Raw genomic sequence first — 23,485 nt, 5'->3', positions numbered from 1 at the left:
TCCGCTTTCCTGATTGGCCCCTGTCCCAGTTTCCTAGCTGAATCAACAGTTCAGAAGGAGAGGAGAGGCAAGTGACAAAGAAATGCCGCAAAGTGGTTCTTCCTTCCCAAAGACAAGGAACTGGGTTACTTTTCATTGTAAGCTTAAATTCTCTCCTCACACCTCTGCAAAGTAGCTGAAATGGAAGTTCAAAAGTGAGATTAAATTAACTATAGAAAATGAAGGAATTTATCTTTTGAATTCACCCCAGTTTGAGACAGTTACATTTCAACTTCTTCATAAATGTCATTATGAACATGAATTTTCATGACATTTAATTTCATATCATCCATATTTTATGTATTATTATACAGCTTCCATTTTTAACAATGTTCATATGAGTAGCCCTGGTGACCCTGTTTATCCTGTGGAATCTGGCCTCTATGTTACAGTTGATTAGGATAGAGGTGAATATAATCCCAGCTTGTGATAGCCACACTCTGTCTCCCAAGACTGTGGAACTGAGATTCTGATATTCTAGTCAGTCTCTATCAAATCCCTTAATTTGGAAGGCATGTTAACACAGGAGCTGTGGGGCAGCCACCTTATCCCTTGCCCAAACACACAAATCAGTCAGTAGAAAGAGAGCAAACCAACAATGAAACAGATATTCGGAATGCAGCTAAAGTCACTTCACTGAATAAACCATGCTGTTCTAGGAGGCAGAGCCCTAGAATAGACCAGTAATGATGAATAGATTTCAACAAATTAACTCACATTTCAACTTTTCTTTGACACTGTTCTTGTTTTTTTTGTTTGTTTGTTTGTTTGTTTGGAGACATAGTCTTGCTCTATCCCACAGGCGGGAATGCAGTGGCACTATCTCGGCTCACTGCAACCTCCGTCTCCTGGGTTCAAGCGATTCCCCTGCCTCAGCCTCCCAAGTAGCTGCGATTACAGGCATGCGCCACCAAGCCTGGCTAATTTTTGTATTTTTGTAGAGATGGGGTTTCAGCAAGTCGGCTAGGCTGGTCTCCAACTCCTGACCTCAGGTGATCCACCTGCCTCGGCCTCCCAAAGTGCTGGGATTACAGGCGTAAGCCACCGCGCCTGGTCAGTTGTTTTTTAATCTTTGAGAGAAACATTTATATTTGAAGCTAAAAGATCTTTCTCCATTTCTCTCTCGCTCTTCTCTCCCTTTCTCCCTTTCTTTTTCTTACCTTTTCTCCCTCCCTCCTTCCTTTTTTTCCCTTTTTGTTTTTCCTTTACTCCACATTTTTTTTTCGACACAGGGTCTCGCTCTGTTGCCCGGGCTGTAGTACAGTGGCACAATCATAGCTCACTGCAGCTTCAAACTCCCAGGCTCAGTCAATCCTCCTGCCTCTGCCTCCTGAGTAGTGAGAACCATAGGCACACACCACCACACTCAGCTAATTTTTGTAGAGATGGGGTTTGGCCATGTTACCCAGGCTGGTTTCAAACTCCTGAGCTCAAGCAATCTGCCTACCTAGGCCTCCCAAAGTGCTGGGATTACAAGCATGAGCCACCGCACCTGACCTACTCCACGTTTATTAACATCCTCTGGGCATTGTTCTGCCCCCCGCCGGCTTCCTCGCCAGGACAGAGGCAACTATAACAAGATTAGTTCCAGTATCACACTGGAGGCAAAAGCCTGACACCAGTTTTAAAAAGCAAACAAAGCCTACATTTTAGGGAAACAGAAGAACCCTCCAGCCCACATATAAGCCCTTCTTTCTATACATGAAGTTCAATAATTCCAGCCTTACCCCTTAATATATAGGCATTTATTATTTTCTCGAAAGGAGGTAATCCAAAGTCCCTTCTGGCAGCAATGTCACAATGTCATGAGACCACTATTTTTCCAGTTCAGTATTGCCAAATGATTTACCTTTCCCTTTACTTGGGTCTTAATCTGGTCCAATTTTGAGATCTCATGATACTGCAACCTTAGACCAAATAAGAAATGTAATTCCTATCAACCACCTGTTATGTACCACAATGGAGAGCAAATACAACTACAATGAAAACTTCCATTTAGAACATGGAAAAAGGGGAAGAAACACAGGACATGTACCATCTGTTGCTGGACAGAATTAATAAAGCAAAGCAGAGAACCACAGCATCTCATGGGCATCATTTGGTTGACTTTGCAACAGTGAGAGCTCTATTGCCAACAAATCTAGCTTCTCTGATATTGCCTTCTGGGATCATTTCTATTGTCAAGGGAGCATCTGAAAGGACATTAGAGGAGACTACCCTGTTTGGGGAGAGAGGATGGGTATATCTCACAATTCACTTTTTGTTAAAGGTATTGGAGTCCACAAATGCCCTGAGGACCTTAGGGTCTCCAAGGAACTAGGACATTGGTTTCAATGAATCACAGTCCTGTTATACGAATTGTGTTTTTCCAGTGCTATAATTCTAATAAAAACTTAGTCACCTGTCCATCATTTTCATTATAGGGGAAATTCCTAAAAGCAAACACCAAAAATGTCAGGTCAGCAGGGCTGCTAAATTGAAGAGCCAAGGCTGGCCTACACACATAGAGTTTCCGTTCCTTAGCAGCAACTCTGGGGGCGATGTATATCCCAGTACACTCTGTTTGACAAACTTTATATCAGGACAGCGTGAAGACAACTACCTGGGCTGGCAGAGAGGTCTTCTCTATTCCCTAAAATATTGCCTGGTGATCTGAATTCACAGCATCCTGAATCTACGCTCCCAGGTTGCAGATCTCAAACTTGGCCCAAATAAACTCTCTACTTATATTTAAACAGACATATAATATAAATACAAATATAATATATATGATGTGTGTCCATGTATATATATGTGTGTGTGTGTGTGTGTGTTTGTGTGTGTATATACATATACCAGTCCAATGTATTTTGTACAGGTAGTGACATCTTATTTGATTTGCCAGGAGAGAAGCCAGTGTGAGGTTTTGATTTCCTATTTGATTTGCCAGGAGGGAAGCCAGTGTAATGTACTGAATACCAGTCCAATGTATTTTGTACTGATAGTGACATCCTATTTGATTTGCCAGGAGGGAAGCCAGTGTGAGGTTCTCTAATGTAGCTCAGGGAGCCAAGATTCCCCAAACCCTCCATTCCATTCATTCCTTCCCACTCCGGTTGCCAGGATCTCAAACTTTCCCACTCAGCATTTCAAACTTACATACAGAAAAGGAAGTGAATCAAAGAACTTGACTCCTGTACCTCAGTCCATCACATGATTACTTTCTTCATTTGGACCTCCACATTCTCAATTCCCAACTTCCTTTTTTCTACTCACATCCAGAAAAATCTCCATGGAAGAATGTAAATTTCTGGTTGTACCTTATTGAAAGTACTCAGGAAAAATCAACACAATCTGATTTATCAGTCTGGGTCTAATCATGAGAGAGAAACCACACAATAATTTGAACAGAGAAAGTTTAATATTAAAAATTTTAAATTATAATAGATTTTATAGGTTGAATTGTATCCTTTTCTCTCCCCAATTCCTATGTTTAAGTTCTAACCCCAGTACCTTAGAATGTGACTCTTTTTGGAGGTATGGCTTTTAAAAAGTAATTAAGTTAAAATGGGGGTGATACTAACTATAACTTGTAACTCAGTAAATATCTAAGAGATGGTACAATCACTGCAAATGGTGGGGGAAACAAGCAAACAATGTTCTGTGCTTTAAGCTTCATCCAAAGTCTGGAGAGAGACCAGTGGGTGAAAAAAATAGCAACAGAGAGTAAAGTTGTTGTCTCTATATTTAAATACTTCATTTTTGAAACCCCAAGAGCTTTGCCAGTAAGATGACATTTCTTCTTTCCTAAATTTCACTGACAATTATAATTTCCTAAACTGGGTGTCATAGAACTATATATACACCATGGTATTTGCTTAAAATTTTTTGTTTGTTGTTTTTTTCTTTGTGTTTAAAAACACACAACATGAAATTTACCATTCTGACCTTTTTTTTTTTTTCAGATGGAGTCTCACTCTGTTGCCTAGGATGGAGTCCAGTGGCGAGATCTTGGCTCACTGCAACCTCTGCCTCCCGGATGCAAGCGATTCTCCTGCCTCAGCTTCCTGAGTAGCTGGGATTATAGGCTTACAGGCCTGCGCCATCACACCCGGTTAATGATTGTATTTTTAGTAGACACGGGGTTTCACCATGTTGGGTCAGGCTAGTTTCAAACTCCTGACCTCGTGATCCGCCTGCCTCAGCCTCCCAAAGTGCTCGGATTACAGGCTCGGATTACACCGCGCCCAGCCCATTCTGACCCTATTTTTTTTTGCCTTTTTCAGACGGAGTCTCGCACAGTCCCCCAGGCTAGAGTGCAGTGGCACCATCTTGGCTCACTGCAAGCTCCGCCTCCCAGGTTCACGCCATTCTCCCGAGTAGCTGGGACTACAGGCGTCCGCCATCACGCCCAGCTAATTTTTTGTATTTTTAGTAGAGATGAGGTTTCATGACTTTTAAGTGTATAAGACAGTAGCGTTATCTATAGTCACCTTGTTACGCAACAGATCTCTAAAACTTTTTATCTTGCAGAACTGAAACTCCATACCCATGAACAACAACTCCCCTTTTCTACTTTCAACTACCATTCTAAGAGTTTGATCACTTTATTAAGTTTTTTAAATTAGAAAGTTACAGTTTCTCTCTTTAAGGTAGTTTTAAAACCAGCATGCCTCAAGGCCGAAATTTCTGGAGGACACATCCTTGAAATACTGTCAAAGGACAGTATGATTTTGTTATAAGACTTTGACCTTCTTGCATACATTAGTAAGAGTGTTTCAAAGGCACAAAGTGAAATACCCTTAGAGGTATATCAAAACATAGTGGATAGGCCGGGCGTGGTGGCTCACACTTGTAATCCTAGCATTTTGAGAGGCCGAGGTGGGCAGATCACCTGAGGTCAGGAGTTTGAGACCAGCCTGGCCAACATGGTGAAACCCTGACTCTACTAAAAATACAAAAATTAGCTGGGCGTGGTGGCGCGTGCCTGTAATCCCAGCTACCAGGGAGTCAGAGGCAGGAGAATCGCTTGATCCCAGGAGGCGGAGGTTGTAGTGAGCCGAGATTGCACCACTGCACTCCAGCCTGGGCGACAGAGCGGGACTCCATCTCAAAACAAAACAAAACAAAAACAAAAACATAGTGGATATAAGAGCTAAACATTTTCTTCATTTTACGTGATTACCTAGGTTAGTCCATTTTATTTGGTTACCTAGGTTGACTCTGTAGCAGATTACTACACTGTAACATCTAGAGCCAATGAAACTCAGCAACTATAATATATACAGTTGTCCTTCAGAATTAGCACTATAGCTTTAAAATGAACACAAAATAATACCGCTTCTCCTATAAGAGCTATATCACTGGACTAAATCTTTACTTTAGAACTCTGTCCAGGAGAGAAGTTGTCTGGTAGTTTGGTTCACTTGATGGGCATATCTCTAAAGAGAAGGAATGCATCTGGCTTGAAGACATTATTCATTAAGAACATCTTGTGTAAGCATATCAAACTACAATTTATTCACTAACTTATTTATCAGATGTTTATGGAGTGCCTACAGAGATGCATGACACTGTTGCTAAGTTCCAGAAACAATAATGCACAAATTTAGACACAGGGCTGCTTTCTTCATTATAATTTTGCTCCCCATGTAGGCTTTATTGCTAAGAAAATACACTGAAAAGCTAACATGAATAGTCTCATCCATTTTTTAGCCATTCATTCATCCAGTCAATGAACATGTTGTTAAGGACTGAATGTTTGTGTCTTCCAAAATTCATATGTTGAAGCTCTAACCCACCATTTGATAGTATTTGAAGATGGGGCATTTGGATGGTAATTAGGATTAGATGAGGTCAGGAGAGTGGAACCCTCAGAGGAGATTAATCCCCTTATAAGAGACTCCAGAGATCTTCTCTCTCTCTTTCTCCCCCTCCCCACCATGTAAGGACGCAGTGAGAAGTCGGCTGTCCAAAAATCTGTTACTAAAGTCACCCAGTCTATGGTATTTTTTTATTGTAGCCTGAACAGATTGACACATGAATTGAATTTCTAGTAAAGCCCTGTGATTACAAAGATAAATCCCAACCTTTGCCCTCAAGGAACTCCCCATCTCATGGATCTCAGATATATAAACAAAGAAATATAACGTGATAACTGTAGCAACAGATGTATGGTCAAGGGATACTGGTGATATAAAAGATGGTGTGACTGACTCTACTTGGGTGGGTCAAGGAAGTCTTTTCAGAAAAATAATGAAATTTATTTCAGGCTGAGGAAAAAGTGTGCAAAATCACAGAGGCATAAAACAACATGATGTGTTGGAGATGGAAGGACTAGGGCAACAATAAAATATTTCCTAAAACCTTAGAAACAGTGAAAAGGATTGCACTATGAGAATTAAATTAAAACTAACTAAAGCAAAGTTTAAATATAGTAATTTAAAGATACACATTTCTTCCCAAGCTGACTTGAGAGTAAACTGAATGATGTATTTTTTTTCTTTTCTTTTTTTTTTAGAGATTTGGTCTCACTCTGTTGCCCAGGCTGGAGTGCAATGGCATGATCATAGCTCATTGCAGCGTTGAACTCCTGGGCTTATACAGTCCTCATGCCTCAGCCTCCCAAGTAGCTGGGACTACTACAGGCACATGCCACCGTGCCCAGCTATGAATGATGTATTCACCGATCTTTATTATTATTATTTTTAAGCTATATCCTACAGGAAGGATATTCACCTATCTAATGACAGTGACAATCAAAAAGTGCCACTATTTAACCGTTATTAGACTTTATTACGTCCCACTCCTTTTTTGTCATTATGAATGGTGTTGCAATAAATTTCATCCTGCATATAGATTCCATTTTGGATTAGAGTGCCAGGAAATATTTCCAGATGTAGAATTACTGGGCCAAGAGGTAAGATATTACTATCAACTTGCTTTGAAATGTGTAAGTGATACCGCTATCACCAGCACAATATGCCAGTTTCACCATATCATCCTTTCATGGGGGATTATTAATTGAGAAATTTTGCTAATAGACTGAATCAAAAAATATTTATTGAAGGCTGGGCCTGGTAGCTCACGCCTGTAATCTCAGCACTTTGGGAGGCTGAGGTGGGAGGGTCACTTGAGCCCAGGAGTTTGCAGCCAGCTTAGGCAACATAGTGAGACCCTGTCTCTACAAAAAATTTTAAAAATTAGCTAGATGTGGTGGTGTGTGCCTATAGTCCCAGCCACTCAGGAGGCTGAGGTAGGAGGATCACTTGGACCTGGGAGGTCAAGGCTGCAGTGAGCCATGTCACACCACTGCACTCCAGCCTGGGTGAGAGGGTGAAATCATGTCTCTAAAAAAAAAAAAGAAAAATTATTAGAGGTTACACTATGCCAGACATTATGCTAAGAGAGAAAAATGGTACATGATTAGAGTGGTCAAGTTAATGTCTTTGATTACTGGTAATATTAGGATTTTTTTCTTCTTTCAAAAATGGGGTTTTACAGCCCGGCGAGGTGGCTCACACCTGTAATCCCAGCAATTTGGGAGGCCGAGGTGGGCGGATCACTTGAGGTCAGGAGTTCGAGACCAGCCTGGCCAACAAGGTGAAACACTGCCTCTGCTAAAATACAAAAATTAGCTGAGCGTAGTGATACATGCCTGTAATCCCAGCTACTCAGGAGGCTGAGGCAGGAGAATCGCTTGAACCCGGGAGGCAGAGGTTGCACTGAGCTGAGATCACACCACTGCACTCTAGCCTGGGCGACAGAGCAAGACTCCGTCTTAAGTGTTGGGATTACATGTCTCAAAAAAAAAAAAAAAAAAAAAATGGGGAGAGGTGTTGCTATGTCGCCCAGGCTGGAGTGCAGTGGCTATTCACAGGCACTATCATAGTGCACTATAGCCTCAAATTCCTGAACTCCTGGGCCAAGCAATCCTTCTACTTCATGCTGGATGTTTTATATGTGTGTTATCATCACACACTGATGATGTGTATGTGTATATATCATCAGTAGGTCTCATGATAGATTAGACAGCTGAAATATTTACTAAGTACTTGACATGTGCCATTGTTTTAGATTTTGGAGAATTTAGTGGTGAATACTTGCAATCAAAAATTTATATTCTAGAGAGAGGAAATAACCAATAAAAATGAAAATAAATGTATAAGATAACTTCTCATTCTAGTACAGTTATGGAGACATTACAATAAAACAATAGACAGATTTGGTAGAGGAGTGACTTTGGCTGGAATTACAAGGTAATTCCTTTATGAGAAGATGACATTTGAGCTGACAGTTGAATGATTTAGAAGGCAGTCATGTCAAACTCCCAGCGAAGAGCTTTTCAAACAGAGGGAATAGAAAGTGCCAAGATGCAGGACCCACTGTAAGTGTGGTGTGTTTAATAAACCTAACAGTGTGGCCAAAGTATAAGGATCAAGGGAGAGAGTGGAGTGAGATGAAGTTGGAGAGGTGGGCAGGGACCAGGTTGTGAAGGGCTTTGAAGGGCATGGAAAGGCCTTTAGAATTTATTCTCATAATAATGGAGGCCGGGCATGTTGGCTCACACCTGTAATCTCAACACTTTGAGAAGCCAAAGCAAGAGAATGGCGGGAGTCCAAGAGTTAAAGACCAACCTGGGCAACATAGTGAGACCTCCATTTCTACAAAAATTTTACAAATTAGCCCAGCATGGTAGTGCATGTCTATGATCCCAGCTACTAGGGAGGGTGAGGTGGGAGGATGGCTCGAGCCCAAAAGGTCGAGGTTGCAGTGAGCTGTAATCATACCACTGCACTCAGCCTGGAAGACAGAGTGAGACCCTGTTTCAAAAAAAAAACAAAAAAACAACCAAAAAAAACCTCTTTCCACCATCTTTCCACGTCACCACAATGGTGCGCATAAATGTCCTGGCTGATGCTCTCAAGAGCATCAACAATGCCAAAAAGAGAGGCAAACACCAGGTTTTTATTGGGCCATGCTCCAAAGTCATCATCCGGTTTCTAACTGTGATAATGAAGCATGGTTACATTGGCGAGTCTGAAATCATTGATGATCAGAGCTGGGAAGATTGTGAACCTCACAGGCAGGCTAAACAAGTGTGGAGTGATTAGCCCCAGATTTGATGTGCAACTCAAAGATCTAGAAAAATGGCAGAATAATCTGCTCCCATCCTGCCAGTTTGGTTTCATTGTACTGACAACCTCAGCTGGCATCATGGACCATGAAGAAGCAAGACGAAAACACACAGGAGGGAAAATCCTAGGTTTCTTTTCTAGAGATGTAATATATATTTACAAATAAAATGACTCGTGGACATACACACACAAACAACAACAACAAAGAAAACAATGGAGGCCCTGGGAGCATTTTAAGCAGTGAAAAGGTGGCATGGCACAATCAGATTGATGCTTTTAAAGATCTCTCCAACTGCTGTATGAGGAATGGACCTTTTTTTTTTTTTTTTTTTTTTTTGAGATGGAGTTTAGCTCTTGTTGCCCAGGCTAGAGTGCAATGGCACGATTTCGGCTCACTGCAACCTCCGCCTCCCAGGTTCAAGCAATTTTCCTGCCTCAGCCTCCTGAGTAGCTGGGATTACAGGCATGCACCACCAAGCCCAGCTAATTTTGTATTTTTAGTAGAGTTGGGATTCCTCCATGTTGGTCAGGCTGGTCTTGAACTCCCGACCTCAGGTGATCCACCCATCTTGGCCTCCCAAAGTGCTGGGATTACAGGCATGAGCCACCGTGCCTGGCCGATTTTTTGTATTTTTAGTAGAGACGGGGTTTCATCATGTTGGCCAGGCTGGTCTCGAACTCCTGACCTCAGATGATTCACCCACCTCAGCCTCCCAAAATGCAGGGATTACAGGCGTGAGCCACCACGACTGGCTGAGAAATGGACAATTTCTTAAATGTGGGCACGGAGTCCAATTAGATAGCTCTAGGGATCCAGGCAAGAGACGCTGATGGATGGAGTAGAATTGTAAAAATGGAGGTGGTGAGAAATGGGCAGGTTGGCATACATATCAATGACTTCCTGATGAATCCATGATAATTTCAGAGATTCTGTACATCTGGAGAGGGCCCAGGAAAGTGCAATTATAACAAGTATCCCAAGTGGTTCTGATGGCGGCACACAAGGAGTATACTGAGAAAATACTGTTGTAAGGGACAGACAACATATTTGGCATTTTTGTTAATAAATAAGAAAGAACAATTCAAAAAAAGAAATCACTATTTTATGTCTGAGAAACTGACAGTTCTTTCATTTGGTAAAATAATCCCAAACTTTAAGTAAAATTAACGAAAATATTACCATGGCAGGGCCAGGCGTGGTGGCTCACGCCTGTAATCCCAGCATTTTGGGAGGCCAAGGCAGGGGGATCATCTGAGGTCAGGAGTTCGAGACCAGCCTGACCAATATGGTGAAACTCCGTCTCTACTAAAAATACAAAAATTAGCTGGGCATGGTGGTGCATGCCTGTAGTCCCAGCTACTCAGGAGACTGAGACAGGAGAATTGCTTGAACCTAGGAGGTAGAGGTTGCAGTGAGCTGAGATCATGCCACTGCACTCCAGCCTGGGTAACACAGCAAGACTCCATCTCAAAAAAAAAGAAAAGAAAAAGAAAATACTACCATGGCAAAAATGAACGTGACTTCGTGTTTTAGAAAGCTAGTCTCATTTTGACTTTTCACCCCTCCTTTCCACACATATTTTTAATGTCTTTACCCTGTGTACTTCCTGTCTTCTTTGTCAACTCTGCCTGGCTTGTACCTTCATGGTTGGTATTACTATTATGCCTCAGTATCCAGTTGTCTTCTACGTGAGAAGACTGGATTTCCTCAATGCCTTGACATTACATATGGCCATGTGACTTGCATTGGCAAATAATGAACAGAAATTACCTGTGTAGCCAACTCAGCAGCCTGTTGCGAGGGGTGATATAGGAACACACAGTGATATACAAATGCCATGAGATGAAAGTACCCTGGAATTCTGAAGCTGAAGAACAGCTTCCCTGGAGAAGAGCCAGGAACCACAGTGGACTTTGGATGAGCACTGGGATTTGGGACTTGTAATTGTACCATAACCCAGTTCACCTAGATCAATACTACTCCCTGTGATTCTCCTTCGTTGGGCTTCTTACATGGCTATTGTGGTGGCAATGATTAGCCTTAAGATCCATGCGTTGTCTTTGCTGAAATCTTTAGGATTAAAATACCACATGATTTTCTAGTAATAATACAAAAACATAACTATTAGCTTCAAGGATCTCAGACATGAGTGTCCCTCTGTAATATTTTGTCTTATTTCAATAAAGATAATCTAAATGATGAAGGTAAATCTTCTCAACTGATCTGGGTTCCCTCAATCATCTAGAACGTCACTCAGCAAACAGGCATCAGAGGTTTCGTCAGTAACACTTGTGTTCTGTCCTGTATGTGTTCTTGCAAAAAATCAAAAAATTAATATGCTCATGACATATGGGTACGCATGACAGCTACAGCCATTCAAAACTTAGTATGGATTTAGCGGGGGGAAGAATCTATCTACATCTTACCTTTTAAATTTCAGTGAAGCCTCTTGCTAGCAGAACAAATAATAATTCCATAGTGCTCAGTATTATGTTGACCAAATCAGAGTTTCTAAGCCTAGGCACTACTGCCATTTTGCGCAGGATAATTCTTTGTTGCGAGGGGCTGTCTTGTGCACTGTAGAATGCTGAACAGCATCCCTGACCTGTATCTAGATCTCAGGCCACTAGCACACCCGAGCCCTGTTAGGACAACCCAAAATGTATCTAGACATTGCCAATGTCTGCGGAGAGACAAAATTACCCCCAGTTAAGAACTACTGGCCTAAATGAATGTACACCTTTGTGACAGATGTTGCTCAATGACGAAAATTTAAAAAGCATTATTAAACTTGAGTTAAAAAGTAACCAAGATTAATGTTTAAGAATAGACACAGTAGATATTTTAATAAAAACAATGGTCCTGCCATTTTTTATTTATCATAGCAATACATACTTACAGAAGAAAAAGAATCATACATTTTAAATTCTGATCATTACACTATTTGTTGAATAATAAAAGAATGAATCTCTTAGTGACTTTTTAAAATACCTTCAATGTTTGAAAAATGCAAATTATGATATGATAAACATTCAATAACTGGAGTAAGTTCACTTCCAAATGAAAGACACTTGGCACCCAGTAACAGTAATGAAATTAAACATCACTGAAGACAGTAAGGAGGTCTGCCTGGAGGTCTCTAAGGAGGTCTGCCTGGAACCATATCTTTAGTGTAGATTCACAATCAATCCAATCTTTCAACCTACATTTTAATAATTTAGCTTTAGAAGAATAACATGTGAATCAGTTTTTCTCTAATAAGACCCTGAAAAAGTTGTATCCTGAAGCACTATAGAGAGAGTGAAACTTTTTTGTTGGTAATCAACAGCTTCAAATATTGGTTTTTATCAATGAATTATAAATACCTTTTTATAAAAGGCCAAAGGCACAGTAAAACAATGAGTATTTGTACTTTACCATTTTAGAGCTCAAAATAATTCAGAACACAAAATAATTCAGGCGACCAGCACCTAATCTGTCCTGTAGGTGGCAAAATTATCATAAGAGGAATCCAGGCACAGGAGTCAGAATTGCTGCACTGAGGTTAATAGTGACAGATGACTTAAAGCTTTATCCGACATACAATTTTTAACTTTTTCAAGTTTTATAGATTCAAAGTGCCTTTTGTATTGCTCTGAATTAACAAAAGTTTGTCTGCATGGTCAACACCAATGCTTAAAAATATGTTTTCATTTCTCAGGCTCTGGACTTTCAGTCTGATGATCATTTCTCTTTTTATGATTATTCCTGAAAAATTCCTCTCCTTTTTCTCATTTCCCAACAGATTTTGCTTTATTTTTATTTATATTTAATTATTTATGTTTTTGGAGACAGGGTCTTGCTCTGTTGCCCAGGCTGGAGTGCAGTAGCATGATCATAGCTCACTGCAGTGTTGACCTCCTGGGCTCAAGTGATCCTCCAACCTCAGCCTCCTTAGTAGCTGAAACTTAAGGTGTGCATCATGCCCAGCTTTTTGTTTGTTTTTGTTTTTGTTTTTGTTTTAATAGAAGGAGTCTCACTATATTGCCCAGGTTGGTCTTGAACTCCTGGGCTCATAAGACCCTCCACCTCAGCCTCCCAAAGTGCTGGGATTATAGGTGTGAGCCACTGTAACCAGCCAGGTTTTGCTTTATTGTATGATCCATCTAAATTGAAGAAAGAGAGGTAGTGGAACTAAAAATCAGTTGTTACTTTTTAGCAGCTGTGAAAAGCAAACTTAAAATCAATATCTAAAAGGGAGGATATGAGGCTCACTAGATTTCATTCAGCTTTACATTTTTCCCAATTATTTGTACTGGATAAAAGAACTGTAGCAAGACCTTTAAGGAGTTACAATAACTTATAGAAAATTTTGGGCACCATGGTTATGACTATGCTTATATGTAAGGAACAAAGAAGTTTATAAATGATTACAATTAAAAAGCTAACTCTAGTCAAGTAACATTTTATCCTCAGGAGTTGATATTACTTATTTTCCTGGCTTCTTTGCATCCTTACAAGATGGAGATACTAATCTATGCCCTGGATTCATAATTAAAGAGTCAGATATGAGAAACAGTCAGAGCCATCAAATAAAAACGGGGCAATCGCCTGGCGCGGTGGCACACACCTGTAATCCCAGTACTTTAGGAGGCCAACACAGGTGGATCACTTGAGGTCAGGAGTTCAAAACCAGCCTGGCCAACATGGCAAAACCCATCTCTACTAAAAATACAACAATTAGCCGGGTGTGGTGGTGCCCACCTGTAATCCCAGCTACTCGAGAGGCTGAGGCAGGAGAATCACTTGAACCCGGGAGGCGGAGGTTGCAGTGAGCCAAGATCACACCACTGCACTCCAGCCTGGGCAACAGAGCAAGATTCCACCTCAAAACAAAACAAAACAAAACTGGGGGCAAGTGTTAAATATATAGTTGAAGAACTAAGAATAAATGGGGGATAAAAGGAAGAAAGTACAGTATGCTATACCAGTATATTCTGAAAATGTTGACACAGTATAACTATTTTAAAAATTGGGGTGTTGGGCGCAGTGGCTCACACCTGTAATCCCAGCACTTTGGGAGGCCGAGGCAGGCGGATCACCTGAGGTCAAGAGTTTGAGGCCAGCCTGACCAACGTGGAGAAATCCTGACTCTACTAAAAACACAAAATTAGCAGGGCATGGTGGCACATGCCTATAATCCCAGCTACTCGGGAAGCTGAGGCAGGAGAATTGCTTTAATCCAGGAGGCAGAGGTTGCAGTGAGCCGAGATCGCACCATTGCACTCCAGCCTGGGCAACAAGAGCTAAACTCCATCTCAAAAGAAAAAAAAAAAAAAAAATTGGGAAAGAATGAGAAAAGCAACTGAAAACTTTTTAATTGTTTCAATTGCCATATTATTTGTGGTTGTATTTCTATTGTTATTCTGAGACAGCTGTAAGTGTAAGATAAATAAAAGAAATGAGTAATTGTGGGATGTTCTAATTCTATCGTGCCCTGTGTTCTTGAAAACCAGGACTTTCAGTACAGAAGAAGAGAGGTACAGATGTAACAGAAAGGTTAGATAAAAACCCTGTAGGCCGGGCACAGTGGCTCACGCCTATAATCCCAGCACTTTGGAAGGCTGAGGTGGGTGGATCACAAGGTAAGGAGTTTGAGACCAGCCTGGCTATTATGGTGAAACCCTGTCTCTACTAAAAATACAAAAATTAGCTGGGCACGGTGGCTCATGCCTGTAATCCCAGCATTTTGGGAGGCCAAGGCTGGTGGATCACTTGAGTTCAGGAGTTCAAGACCAGCCTGACCATTATGGTGAAACCCCCTCTCTACTAAAAATACAAAAATTAGCCGGGCATGGTGGCATGCACCTGTAGTCCCAGCTACTTGGGAGGCTGAAACAGGAGAACTGCTTGAACCCGGGAGATGGAGGTTGCAGTGAGTCGAGATCGTGCCACTGTACTCCAGCCTGGGCAACAGAGTGCAACTCTGAAAAACAGAGAAAGAAAAAGAAAGAGAGAGAGAGAGAAAGAGAAAGAAGGAAGGAAGGAAGGAAGGAAGGAAGGAAGGAAGGAAGGAAGGAAGGAAGGAAAGAAAGACACCATGATTTACAGTCTTGCCAAAGGACTGAACCTAAGTCTTCTCAAATTCAATGTGCCTGAACCTGCACCTTGTGCTAATATCTAGAGGACAGGGCAATGTGCTGAACCGTGCCATGAGTGTGCAATCAGCAAAATACAAAGTATGGGAAACTCTATAGGTCCTAGGATCAGGTTCTTCACCAGGTAAATTTTAAGGAACTGGAAAGAAGGAGGAACTTCTAGATTAAAAAAGAGATGTAAAATAAAATATACATTTAATAACAACTTTAAATTGATAATATTAAAATATAGATATATGCATTTAGGTGTGGCAGCAGTAATCAAATGCAACAAAGTGATTACTATTTAAATCAGTCTAGCAGTTACTTTTGTGCGGTTGTAATTGTGACAGGACACAAAAAGGACACGTGGGGTGACTGGCTGAGTCCTAAAAGAGTATTTCCTTATAATAAGGCATTCAGCTATAAATTTTGTGTCTGGTTTTCAGTACTTTTATTTCATAATTTTTAAAATGTTACAATCAAAAAAGATATCAAAGCCCTTAGGGTTTTCTACTAAAAAGTCTGGATGTGAATACTTATACTGTAAGTATCATCTGATGGTTTTTAAGAAATTGCTTATATTATAGAAATATTTCTAAATAAGCTATAAATATTTGAAAAATATTGAATTCTTATGTATGCAGTTATAAAAAGTCAAAGAATTAAGTATACTTTTCTAACACAAAATTTGTTTTGTTAGAGTATTACGTAAGACAATTTGGTTAAATGGATTTTTTTTCTTCTTTTTTTTTTGAGATGGGGTCTAGCTCTGTCACCCAGGCTGGAGTGTACTGGCGCAATCTCAGCTCACTGTAACCTCTGCCTCCCGGGTTCAAGTGATTCTTCTGCCTCAGCCTCCCAAGTAGCTGGGATTACAGGTGCCCGCCACCACGTCCAGCTAATTTTTGTATTTTTAGTAGAGACGGAGTTTCACAGAGACCAGCGTTGGCCAGGCTGGTCTCGAACTCCTGACCTTGTGATCCGCCTGCTTCAGCCTCCCAAAGTGCTGGGATTACAAGCGTAAGCCACCGCGTCCGGCCTAAATGGACTTTCTTGACTTCCAAAATTTTCCTTTCCAACTCCCATACAAGATTATTAACGTTAACCTATTAGAGATTAGAACAAGAGCATTGGAGCAGATTTCTTATTTCTTTGAATGTCTGCACTTTGTTTCACTCTCCATTTTTTTTTTACACAGAACAAAGATTAGTTATCGTGCCTAACCACGATGGTAGTTATTAATATGTAGCATTATACACAGAGTATTATCTAATTTGCAAACTGAGATCCTCCACCTACTTGCCTACCATGTGTCTTTTCCATGTAACAATGACTGATGTAGATAATTTTTTTTGTTGTTAGATGTGTAAGAATCTCAAGGATGTAAAACAGATTTAAACAATTAAAATTAAAGCAGTTTTTAAATGCACTATAACAATAAACATGGACAAACACATAACTGTGTTGTACATTTTTGCCCATCAATCATTGACAACTTCCCTCCAATTTGTTCAAGCAGCATCTTAAATGGTGCAATTCAGTGGTCCCTTTTCCCTTCGTTTTAATAAAATTATGTGGTGTTCGAGTGATTCACATATTCAAGAAGTGACCGGTCTAAGACTCTTCGGATAAGAGCTTCCTCAATTATATTAAAATCCTACAATAAAGAAAAATAATTAGAAATATTCAGAGTCAATAGTATTTCAGAAACTAGAGGATGAGGGTCAATGCAATACCCTCATTTTGTAGGGAACTAAAGTTAGGAGACTTGTCCAAGGTTCCACAAAGCCTGTCATAGAACCCAGGACTTTTGCTTTGGGGCTAATGAATTTTCTACTTCACTTTGTTGTCTATCGATTAACTAGTTACTGTCATAATAAACAGTCTTGATTCGGAATTTGAAGTTTTTATCTGATATAATGAGAAGTTTTTAGTCACCATTACAAATCCTGGTCAGAGTGCTATGTTCCACATAAACCTGTAAAATGGAGCAAAGTTCAGGCTCCCCCACAGGCTTCACCAATGCCAGCAGTACCACTGAATGGCTATTTCTGAAGAAAATGTTAAAAACAAAACTTTCTCCTTGCCTCCTATGTGTCAAAGGGGAATTCAAAATTCTATGTCAGCACATTCTATAAGTAAAACAAAAACCACTAAGAACCCTATCCTCTGCAATCCCTCTCCTCTTCCGCAATAACAAAAGGTGAAATCTCTATTCAAAGTCCATTCTGCAATATAAAAACAAAACAAAAAAAACCCCCACAAAATCCAAAGGAAAGTCATAAAGCACAGCAGAGCACAAGGTTTGGTCTTGATACTGGCTTGTTCTTAGATAATTCAGTTAACCTTTGAGCTTCAGATATTTCAGTTAAATGAAGATAAAAATACAGTATTCACTTCACGGAAGTTGCTACAAGGAATAAAATGTGATATATACATAGAGTGCTTAGCTTAGTATATAGTAGCTCAGGAAGCAAAAAATCAAAACAAAGAACACTACTTCAAGTTCACTTCCCTACCCAAGAATATGGCTGTGAGTGGCTGGAAAGTATTCTTATCAAAGTGGCTTCATCCTGCCTAGCTCTGGATCATGCTTTGTCTGAAAGATCTTGAGAACAGACTGAGCATGATTAGACAGAACAGCCATAGAATCGACCTGGCTTTTAGAACACCTCATAGAGCTAAGGTAAAGAGAAACCTCTTGAGACGGAGTCTCGCTCTGTCACCCAGGCTGGAGTGCAGTGGCGCGATCACAGTTCACTGCAAGCTCCGCCTCCCGAGTTCACGCCATTCTCCTGCCTCAGCCTCCAGAGTAGCTGGGACCACAGGCGCCCGCCACCATGCCCAACTAATTTTCTTGTATTTTTAGTAGAGACAGGGTTTCACCGTGTTAGCCAGGATGGTCACGATCTCCTGACCTCGTGATCCGCCCATCTCGGCCTCCCAAAGTGCTGGGATTACAAGTGTGAGCCACCACGCCCGGCCAAGAGAAACCTCTTTGTATTACCAGAGAGAACACATAGACCAGAACCAAGTTCTGTTGAGGCCTGTGTGCCATATGGGCCACAAAAGACATGCTTAGAGATATGGAGCTGAGAATTTAAAGCCTCTGTCATGTTCCTTGTTCAGTTCCTCAAGTGGTCCTAACAATTCTACTCCCATCCCATCTCCAATTTGCCTAACATCTGCACCTGAACTGTGCAAAGCACTTTATATACATTATCTCATTTAATCCTAAGAAGAATTTTGGGAGTAGGTGCTTTTAATCTCTTCCCTTAACCAGTGCACAAACTGAGTTTCCGAGGTTAAATACCTTCTGCAAGGTCGCACATATATGACAGAGCTATTGCTTAAAACTAGTTTAGAACCTGAGCTCCTTGTATCCAACCTGGATAATAATAATTGGCAGATAGAAAGCATGGAGAAAATTCTCAAATGACAATCTTCAATCGTTATTAAATTTTATCTTGAAATTGCATTTCTTTTTTTTTTTTTTTTTTTTGAGACAAAGTCTCACTCTGTTGCCCAGGCTGGAGTGGAGTGGTGCGATCTCAGCTCACTGAAACCTCTGCCTCCTGGGTTCAAGCGATTCTCCTGCCTCAGCCTACCGAGTAGCTGGGACTACAGGCGTGTACCACCATGCCTGGCTAATTTTTTTATTTTTAGTATTTTTAATAGAGATAGGATTTCACCATGTTGGCAAGGCTGGTCTTGAACTCCTGACCTCAAGTGATTCGCCCACCTCGGCCTCCCAAAGTGTTGGGATTACAGGCGTGAGCCACTGCACCAGGCCAAAACATTCTATTTTCATGATTTCTTACTTAATGCTAATACTCAACACTATAGCTATATACACATTTTTTCCTCTATAATTTTATTCACTTGGATCAGAAAGGTAAGCTTAACAAGACAGCATAAAAACATAATGTAAAAATAAGAAAATATACTTACTATGAAATCATCATAAAACAAAGTGTGACTAACTTGCAGATGTCTTATTAAACTGCCACTGAAGCTGCTTGGATTCTCATCGGGTATTAAACGGCAAAGTGGACAGAACTGGAAACAAACAAGACCAGGGGTCCAAGAAAGAATTTAAAATCGTTATTAGTGTCAGAATTAAAAACAACGGCTGGGCGCAGTGGCTTACGCCTGTAATCCCAGTACTTTGGGAGGCAGAGGCGGCCGGATCACCAGGTCAAGAGATGGAGACCATCCTGGCCAACATGGTGAAACGCCGTCTCTACTAAAAATACAAAAATTAGCTGGGCGTGGTGGTATGCGCCTATAGTCCCAGCTACTCGGGAGACTGAGGCAGGAGAATTGCTTGAACCCGGAGGCAGAGGTTGCAGTGAGCCAAGATCACACCACTGCCCTCCAGTCTGGCGACAGAGCAAGACTCCGACACACAAAAAAACAAAACAAGATGGGGTGCAGTGGCTCCCACCTGTAATCCCAACACTTTGGGAGGCTGAGGCGGGTGGATCATGAGGTCAGGAGTTCAAGACCAGCCAGGCCAAGATGGTGAAACCCTGTCTCTACTAAAAATACAAAAATTAGCTGGGGGCAGTGGCAGGTGCCTGTAATCCCAGCCACTCAGGAGGCTGAGGCAGGAGAATCACTTTAATCTGGGAGGCGGAGGTTTCAGTGAGCCGAGATCTTGCCATTGCACACCAGCCTGGGCAACAAGAGCAAAACTCTGTCTCAAAAAACAAGACAAAACAAAACAAACAATAACAACAAAAAACAACAACAGATAACCATTCAAAAATAAACTGTCAACTTTATTCATCCATTAGCCATACCTCAGTATTATGTTATAAAATTGCATAAACATGAAAGCAACATTAAGCAAATAAAATTACGTCTTCATATGCATTTATTGCTCATATGCATACATAACTATAACTATTTCATATTCATCAATTTATTATTTAAACAATATTACAATTAATACATGTACCATAATTTACTTAATTAGTTTGCCTACCTCTTGGAATACTTGTTTGTATATGGATATTTTACTATCACAAATGAGAATAACTATAGTGTTTACCTTTTAGGGGATTAGTTCCTTAGGAGAAATGACCAGAAATGGCAATTACCAGGTCATGAACGTTGGCCAGGAGCGGTGGCTCACTCCTGTAATCCCAGCACTTTGAGAGGAGGCCAAGGCAGGTAGATTACTTGAGGCCCAGAGTTCAAGACCAGCATGGCCAACATGGTAAAACCCTGTCTCTACTAAAAATACAAAAATGAGTCAGACGTGGTGGTGCACACCTGCCTGCTATCCCACCTACTTGGCAGGCTGAGGCAGGAGAATTGCTTGAAAAAAGATTTCACTAGGTTTTGCCTGTACTCATATTTTTCAGTGTGTGTGTGTGTGTGTGTGTGATAGAGTTTGGAAACTTGTCCCCACCCAAATCTCATGTTGAAATGTAATCCCTGGGTGTGAAGCCAAAAAAATTAGCCAGGTATGGTGGCAGGCACCTGTAATCCCAGCTACTCAGGCAGCCGAGGCACCAGCTCTGTCTCAAAAAAAAAAAAAAGAAAAAGAAAAAGATTTCACCAGGTTTTGCCTGTACTCATATTTTTCAGTGTGTGTGTGTGAGATATAGTTTGGAAATTTGTCCCCGCCCAAATCTCATGTTGAAGTGTAATCCCTGGGCACCGTGGCTCATGCCTGTCATCCCAGCACTTTGGGAGGTGGATCACTTGAGGTAGGAGTTCATGACCAGCCTGGCTAACATGGCAAAACCCGTGTCTACTAAAAAGACAAAAAATTCGCCAGGTGTGGTGGTGCACACCTGTAGTCCTGGCTACTCCAGAGGCTGAGGCAGCAGAATGGCTTGAACCCAGGAGGCGGAGGTTGCAGTAAGCCGAGATCACACCACTGCACTCCAGCCTGGATGACAGAGTGAGAACCTGTCTCAAAAAGAAAAAAAAAAAGGACTTGATGGATTAAAAAAAAAAAAAGATACAGACCATTCTGTCACTACAAAGGAATGTCAGTGCGTTGCTATCCTTTATTTCCTTCTCTCTCCCTAACCTCTGCTCTGTTCCCCATATTATTATTATTACTATTTCGAGAAACTTATATAAATAGAACTATACAGTATTTAATCTTTTGAGATTGGCTTTTCCCATTGAGCATGACTTTGAGATCCATCTAAGTTGCTGGGTGTAACCATAGCTCCCTCCTTATTACTGAGTAGTATTTCATGTATGGATGTCCCACAGTCTGCTTATCCATTTATTTTGTAAAGGGCATTTGGGTTGTTTCCAGTTTTTGGTTAAGATAAAGCTCCAAGAAATATTTGTGTACAAATGTTTGCATAAACATAAGTTTTCATTTCTCTAGGATAAATTTTCAGGAGTGTGATTGCCTGGTTATATGATAAGTATATGTTTAACTTTGTAAAATATTGCCAAACTGTTTTCCAGAGTGGCTGTACTATTTTACATTCCCACCAGCAATGTATGAATTATTCAGTTTTTCTTTATTTTCCCCAACATTTGGTATTGTCCAAATTTTTTTATTTTAGCCATTTTGTTAAACGTGTACTGGTATCTCACCATGGTTTTAATTTGCACTTCTATGATGGCTAATATAAATAACTCTTTTAACATATATTACTTTATCACATTTTAACAAAGGGTTCACTTTTTTAAAATTATATTTATTCATGTATTCTTTTTCTTTTTTTTTTTTTGAAATGGAGTTTTGCTCTTGTTGCCCAGGCTGGAGTGCAATGGCATGGTCTTGGCTCACTGCAACCTCCGCCTCCTGGGTTCAAGCAACTCTCCTGCCTCAGCCTCCCAAGTAGCTGGGATTACAGGCGCCCACCACCATGCCCAGCTAATTTTTGTATTTTTAGTAAAGACAGGGTTTCACCATTTTGGCCAGGCTGGTCACGAACTCCTGACCTCAGGTGATCTACCCACCTCGGCCTCCCAAAGTGCTGGGATTACAAGCATGAGCCACCCCGCCTGGCCCATGTATTCATTTTTTAAAGTATGAGATACAGACTTATTACTGAGTGCCAAGTATGTGTTGTTAGGTAGTAAATTAGGTAGTATTCTCATTTGATCCTCACAACAACCCAGTGAATTAATTGCTATCCTTATTTTGTTGATGAGCCCAATTTCAGAGAGAAAAAAATAGCTTGAATTTACTCAGCTGTAAGTATCAGATCTGGAATCAATGTCGCTGATCCTCCAATGTTCTTTTCACATTCTAACAGTGTCCAATTTATCAACTTGGGTGATAATGTTTTTCTTTATTTAAATGAGGTCTTTATATATTTCTTTTCTTTCTTATTGTTTTATGAGGATCTCAGTTTCAATATGCTCAATTTCTATAATTAAAGGTCTATTTCTGAATTTTGCTCAACTTCGCTAATTTTTACATCTTATTTTTAGTAAAATTACATCCTTTTAATTAATTATTATTGAATTATAATCATTTACAATTTCCTAATGTTCTTGGTTAATTGGCACTACTGGTCATTCCAAGACAGCATTTAATTTTCCCTGATGCCACTATGTATAATGAGAACAGAGCTGAGACCAAGAAATATTTCAACAAAAGAGCACTATTAATATTTGTAGTGTGGGAGAAATTTGTTCATCCAACACTCTTTATTATGCCCCTACTACGTGCTCCGCACTTAGAATATAGAGATCAGTAGGATACTTTGAAGTTAGATACTTTGGGTTCAAATCCTAGCACCAGCAGTGTGATCTTGAGCATGTAAGTTTCCCTTTCTGTGAAATGGAGATAATAACACCTGCCTTGTAGAGTAGCTGTAATATTTACAGATAATGTCTGCAGTGTGCCAGGTAAACATCAAACATTCAATAAATGCCACATATTTACTACTATTTGATCCCTGTCCTTGAAGAGTTGGGGCTCCCTGAGGGAAGAAACTACCATGTGTCTAGTTGATCCCTACATTCTTAGTACCCAGAAAATAGTTTCCGATTTCATCTCAGCCTCTCGCTGATTTTCTGTGTCTCAGAGCTGTTAGATTTAAAATAATACACCATTTACTATTATAAAGCTCAGTCATTATATTAGCTCAGTCTTTAGCTGCCATTATTATCACTTAAGCAGATACTTTCAATAGTGTATCAAGTGCCATACTCAAGATGTGAACAGACAACTGTTCAAGATCTGTAAAGGGAATTACTAATTTTGCCCAAGGGTT

General features: G+C 40.5%; 1 protein-coding gene and 1 pseudogene across 4 annotated transcripts in view; one reads left to right on the top strand and one right to left on the bottom strand.

Moving 5' to 3' along the window:
• Nucleotides 1-6,173: 6,173 nt before the first annotated feature.
• LOC129394621 (small ribosomal subunit protein uS8-like) lies at nt 6,174-11,180 on the top strand (annotated as a pseudogene).
• Nucleotides 11,181-12,008: 828 nt separating this feature from the next.
• RNF125 (ring finger protein 125) overlaps nt 12,009-23,485 on the bottom strand; it is a 54,431-nt gene continuing 42,954 nt past the window's right edge. The window contains exons 5-6 of one of the 4 annotated variants that reach the window (XM_034943534.2): nt 19,227-19,334; nt 12,009-16,932 (exon numbers count right to left, since the gene is read on the bottom strand). In XM_034943534.2, coding sequence (XP_034799425.1) covers nt 16,846-16,932; nt 19,227-19,334 — 195 coding nt within the window. In that variant the 3' untranslated portion in view covers nt 12,009-16,845. Of the gene's footprint in view, nt 16,933-19,226; nt 19,335-19,357; nt 19,954-20,038; nt 21,201-23,485 lie in introns of those variants that run through there. The other 3 variants (XM_034943535.3, XM_055102641.2, XM_055102640.1) reach the window with 3 other exon arrangements.

The sequence above is a fragment of the Pan paniscus genome, chromosome 17 (genome assembly GCF_029289425.2).
Source record: "Pan paniscus chromosome 17, NHGRI_mPanPan1-v2.0_pri, whole genome shotgun sequence".
Lineage (NCBI taxonomy): Eukaryota > Metazoa > Chordata > Mammalia > Primates > Hominidae > Pan > Pan paniscus.
The sequence above is the reverse complement of the archived record's forward strand: the minus strand, read 5'-3'. Positions and strand labels throughout refer to the sequence as shown.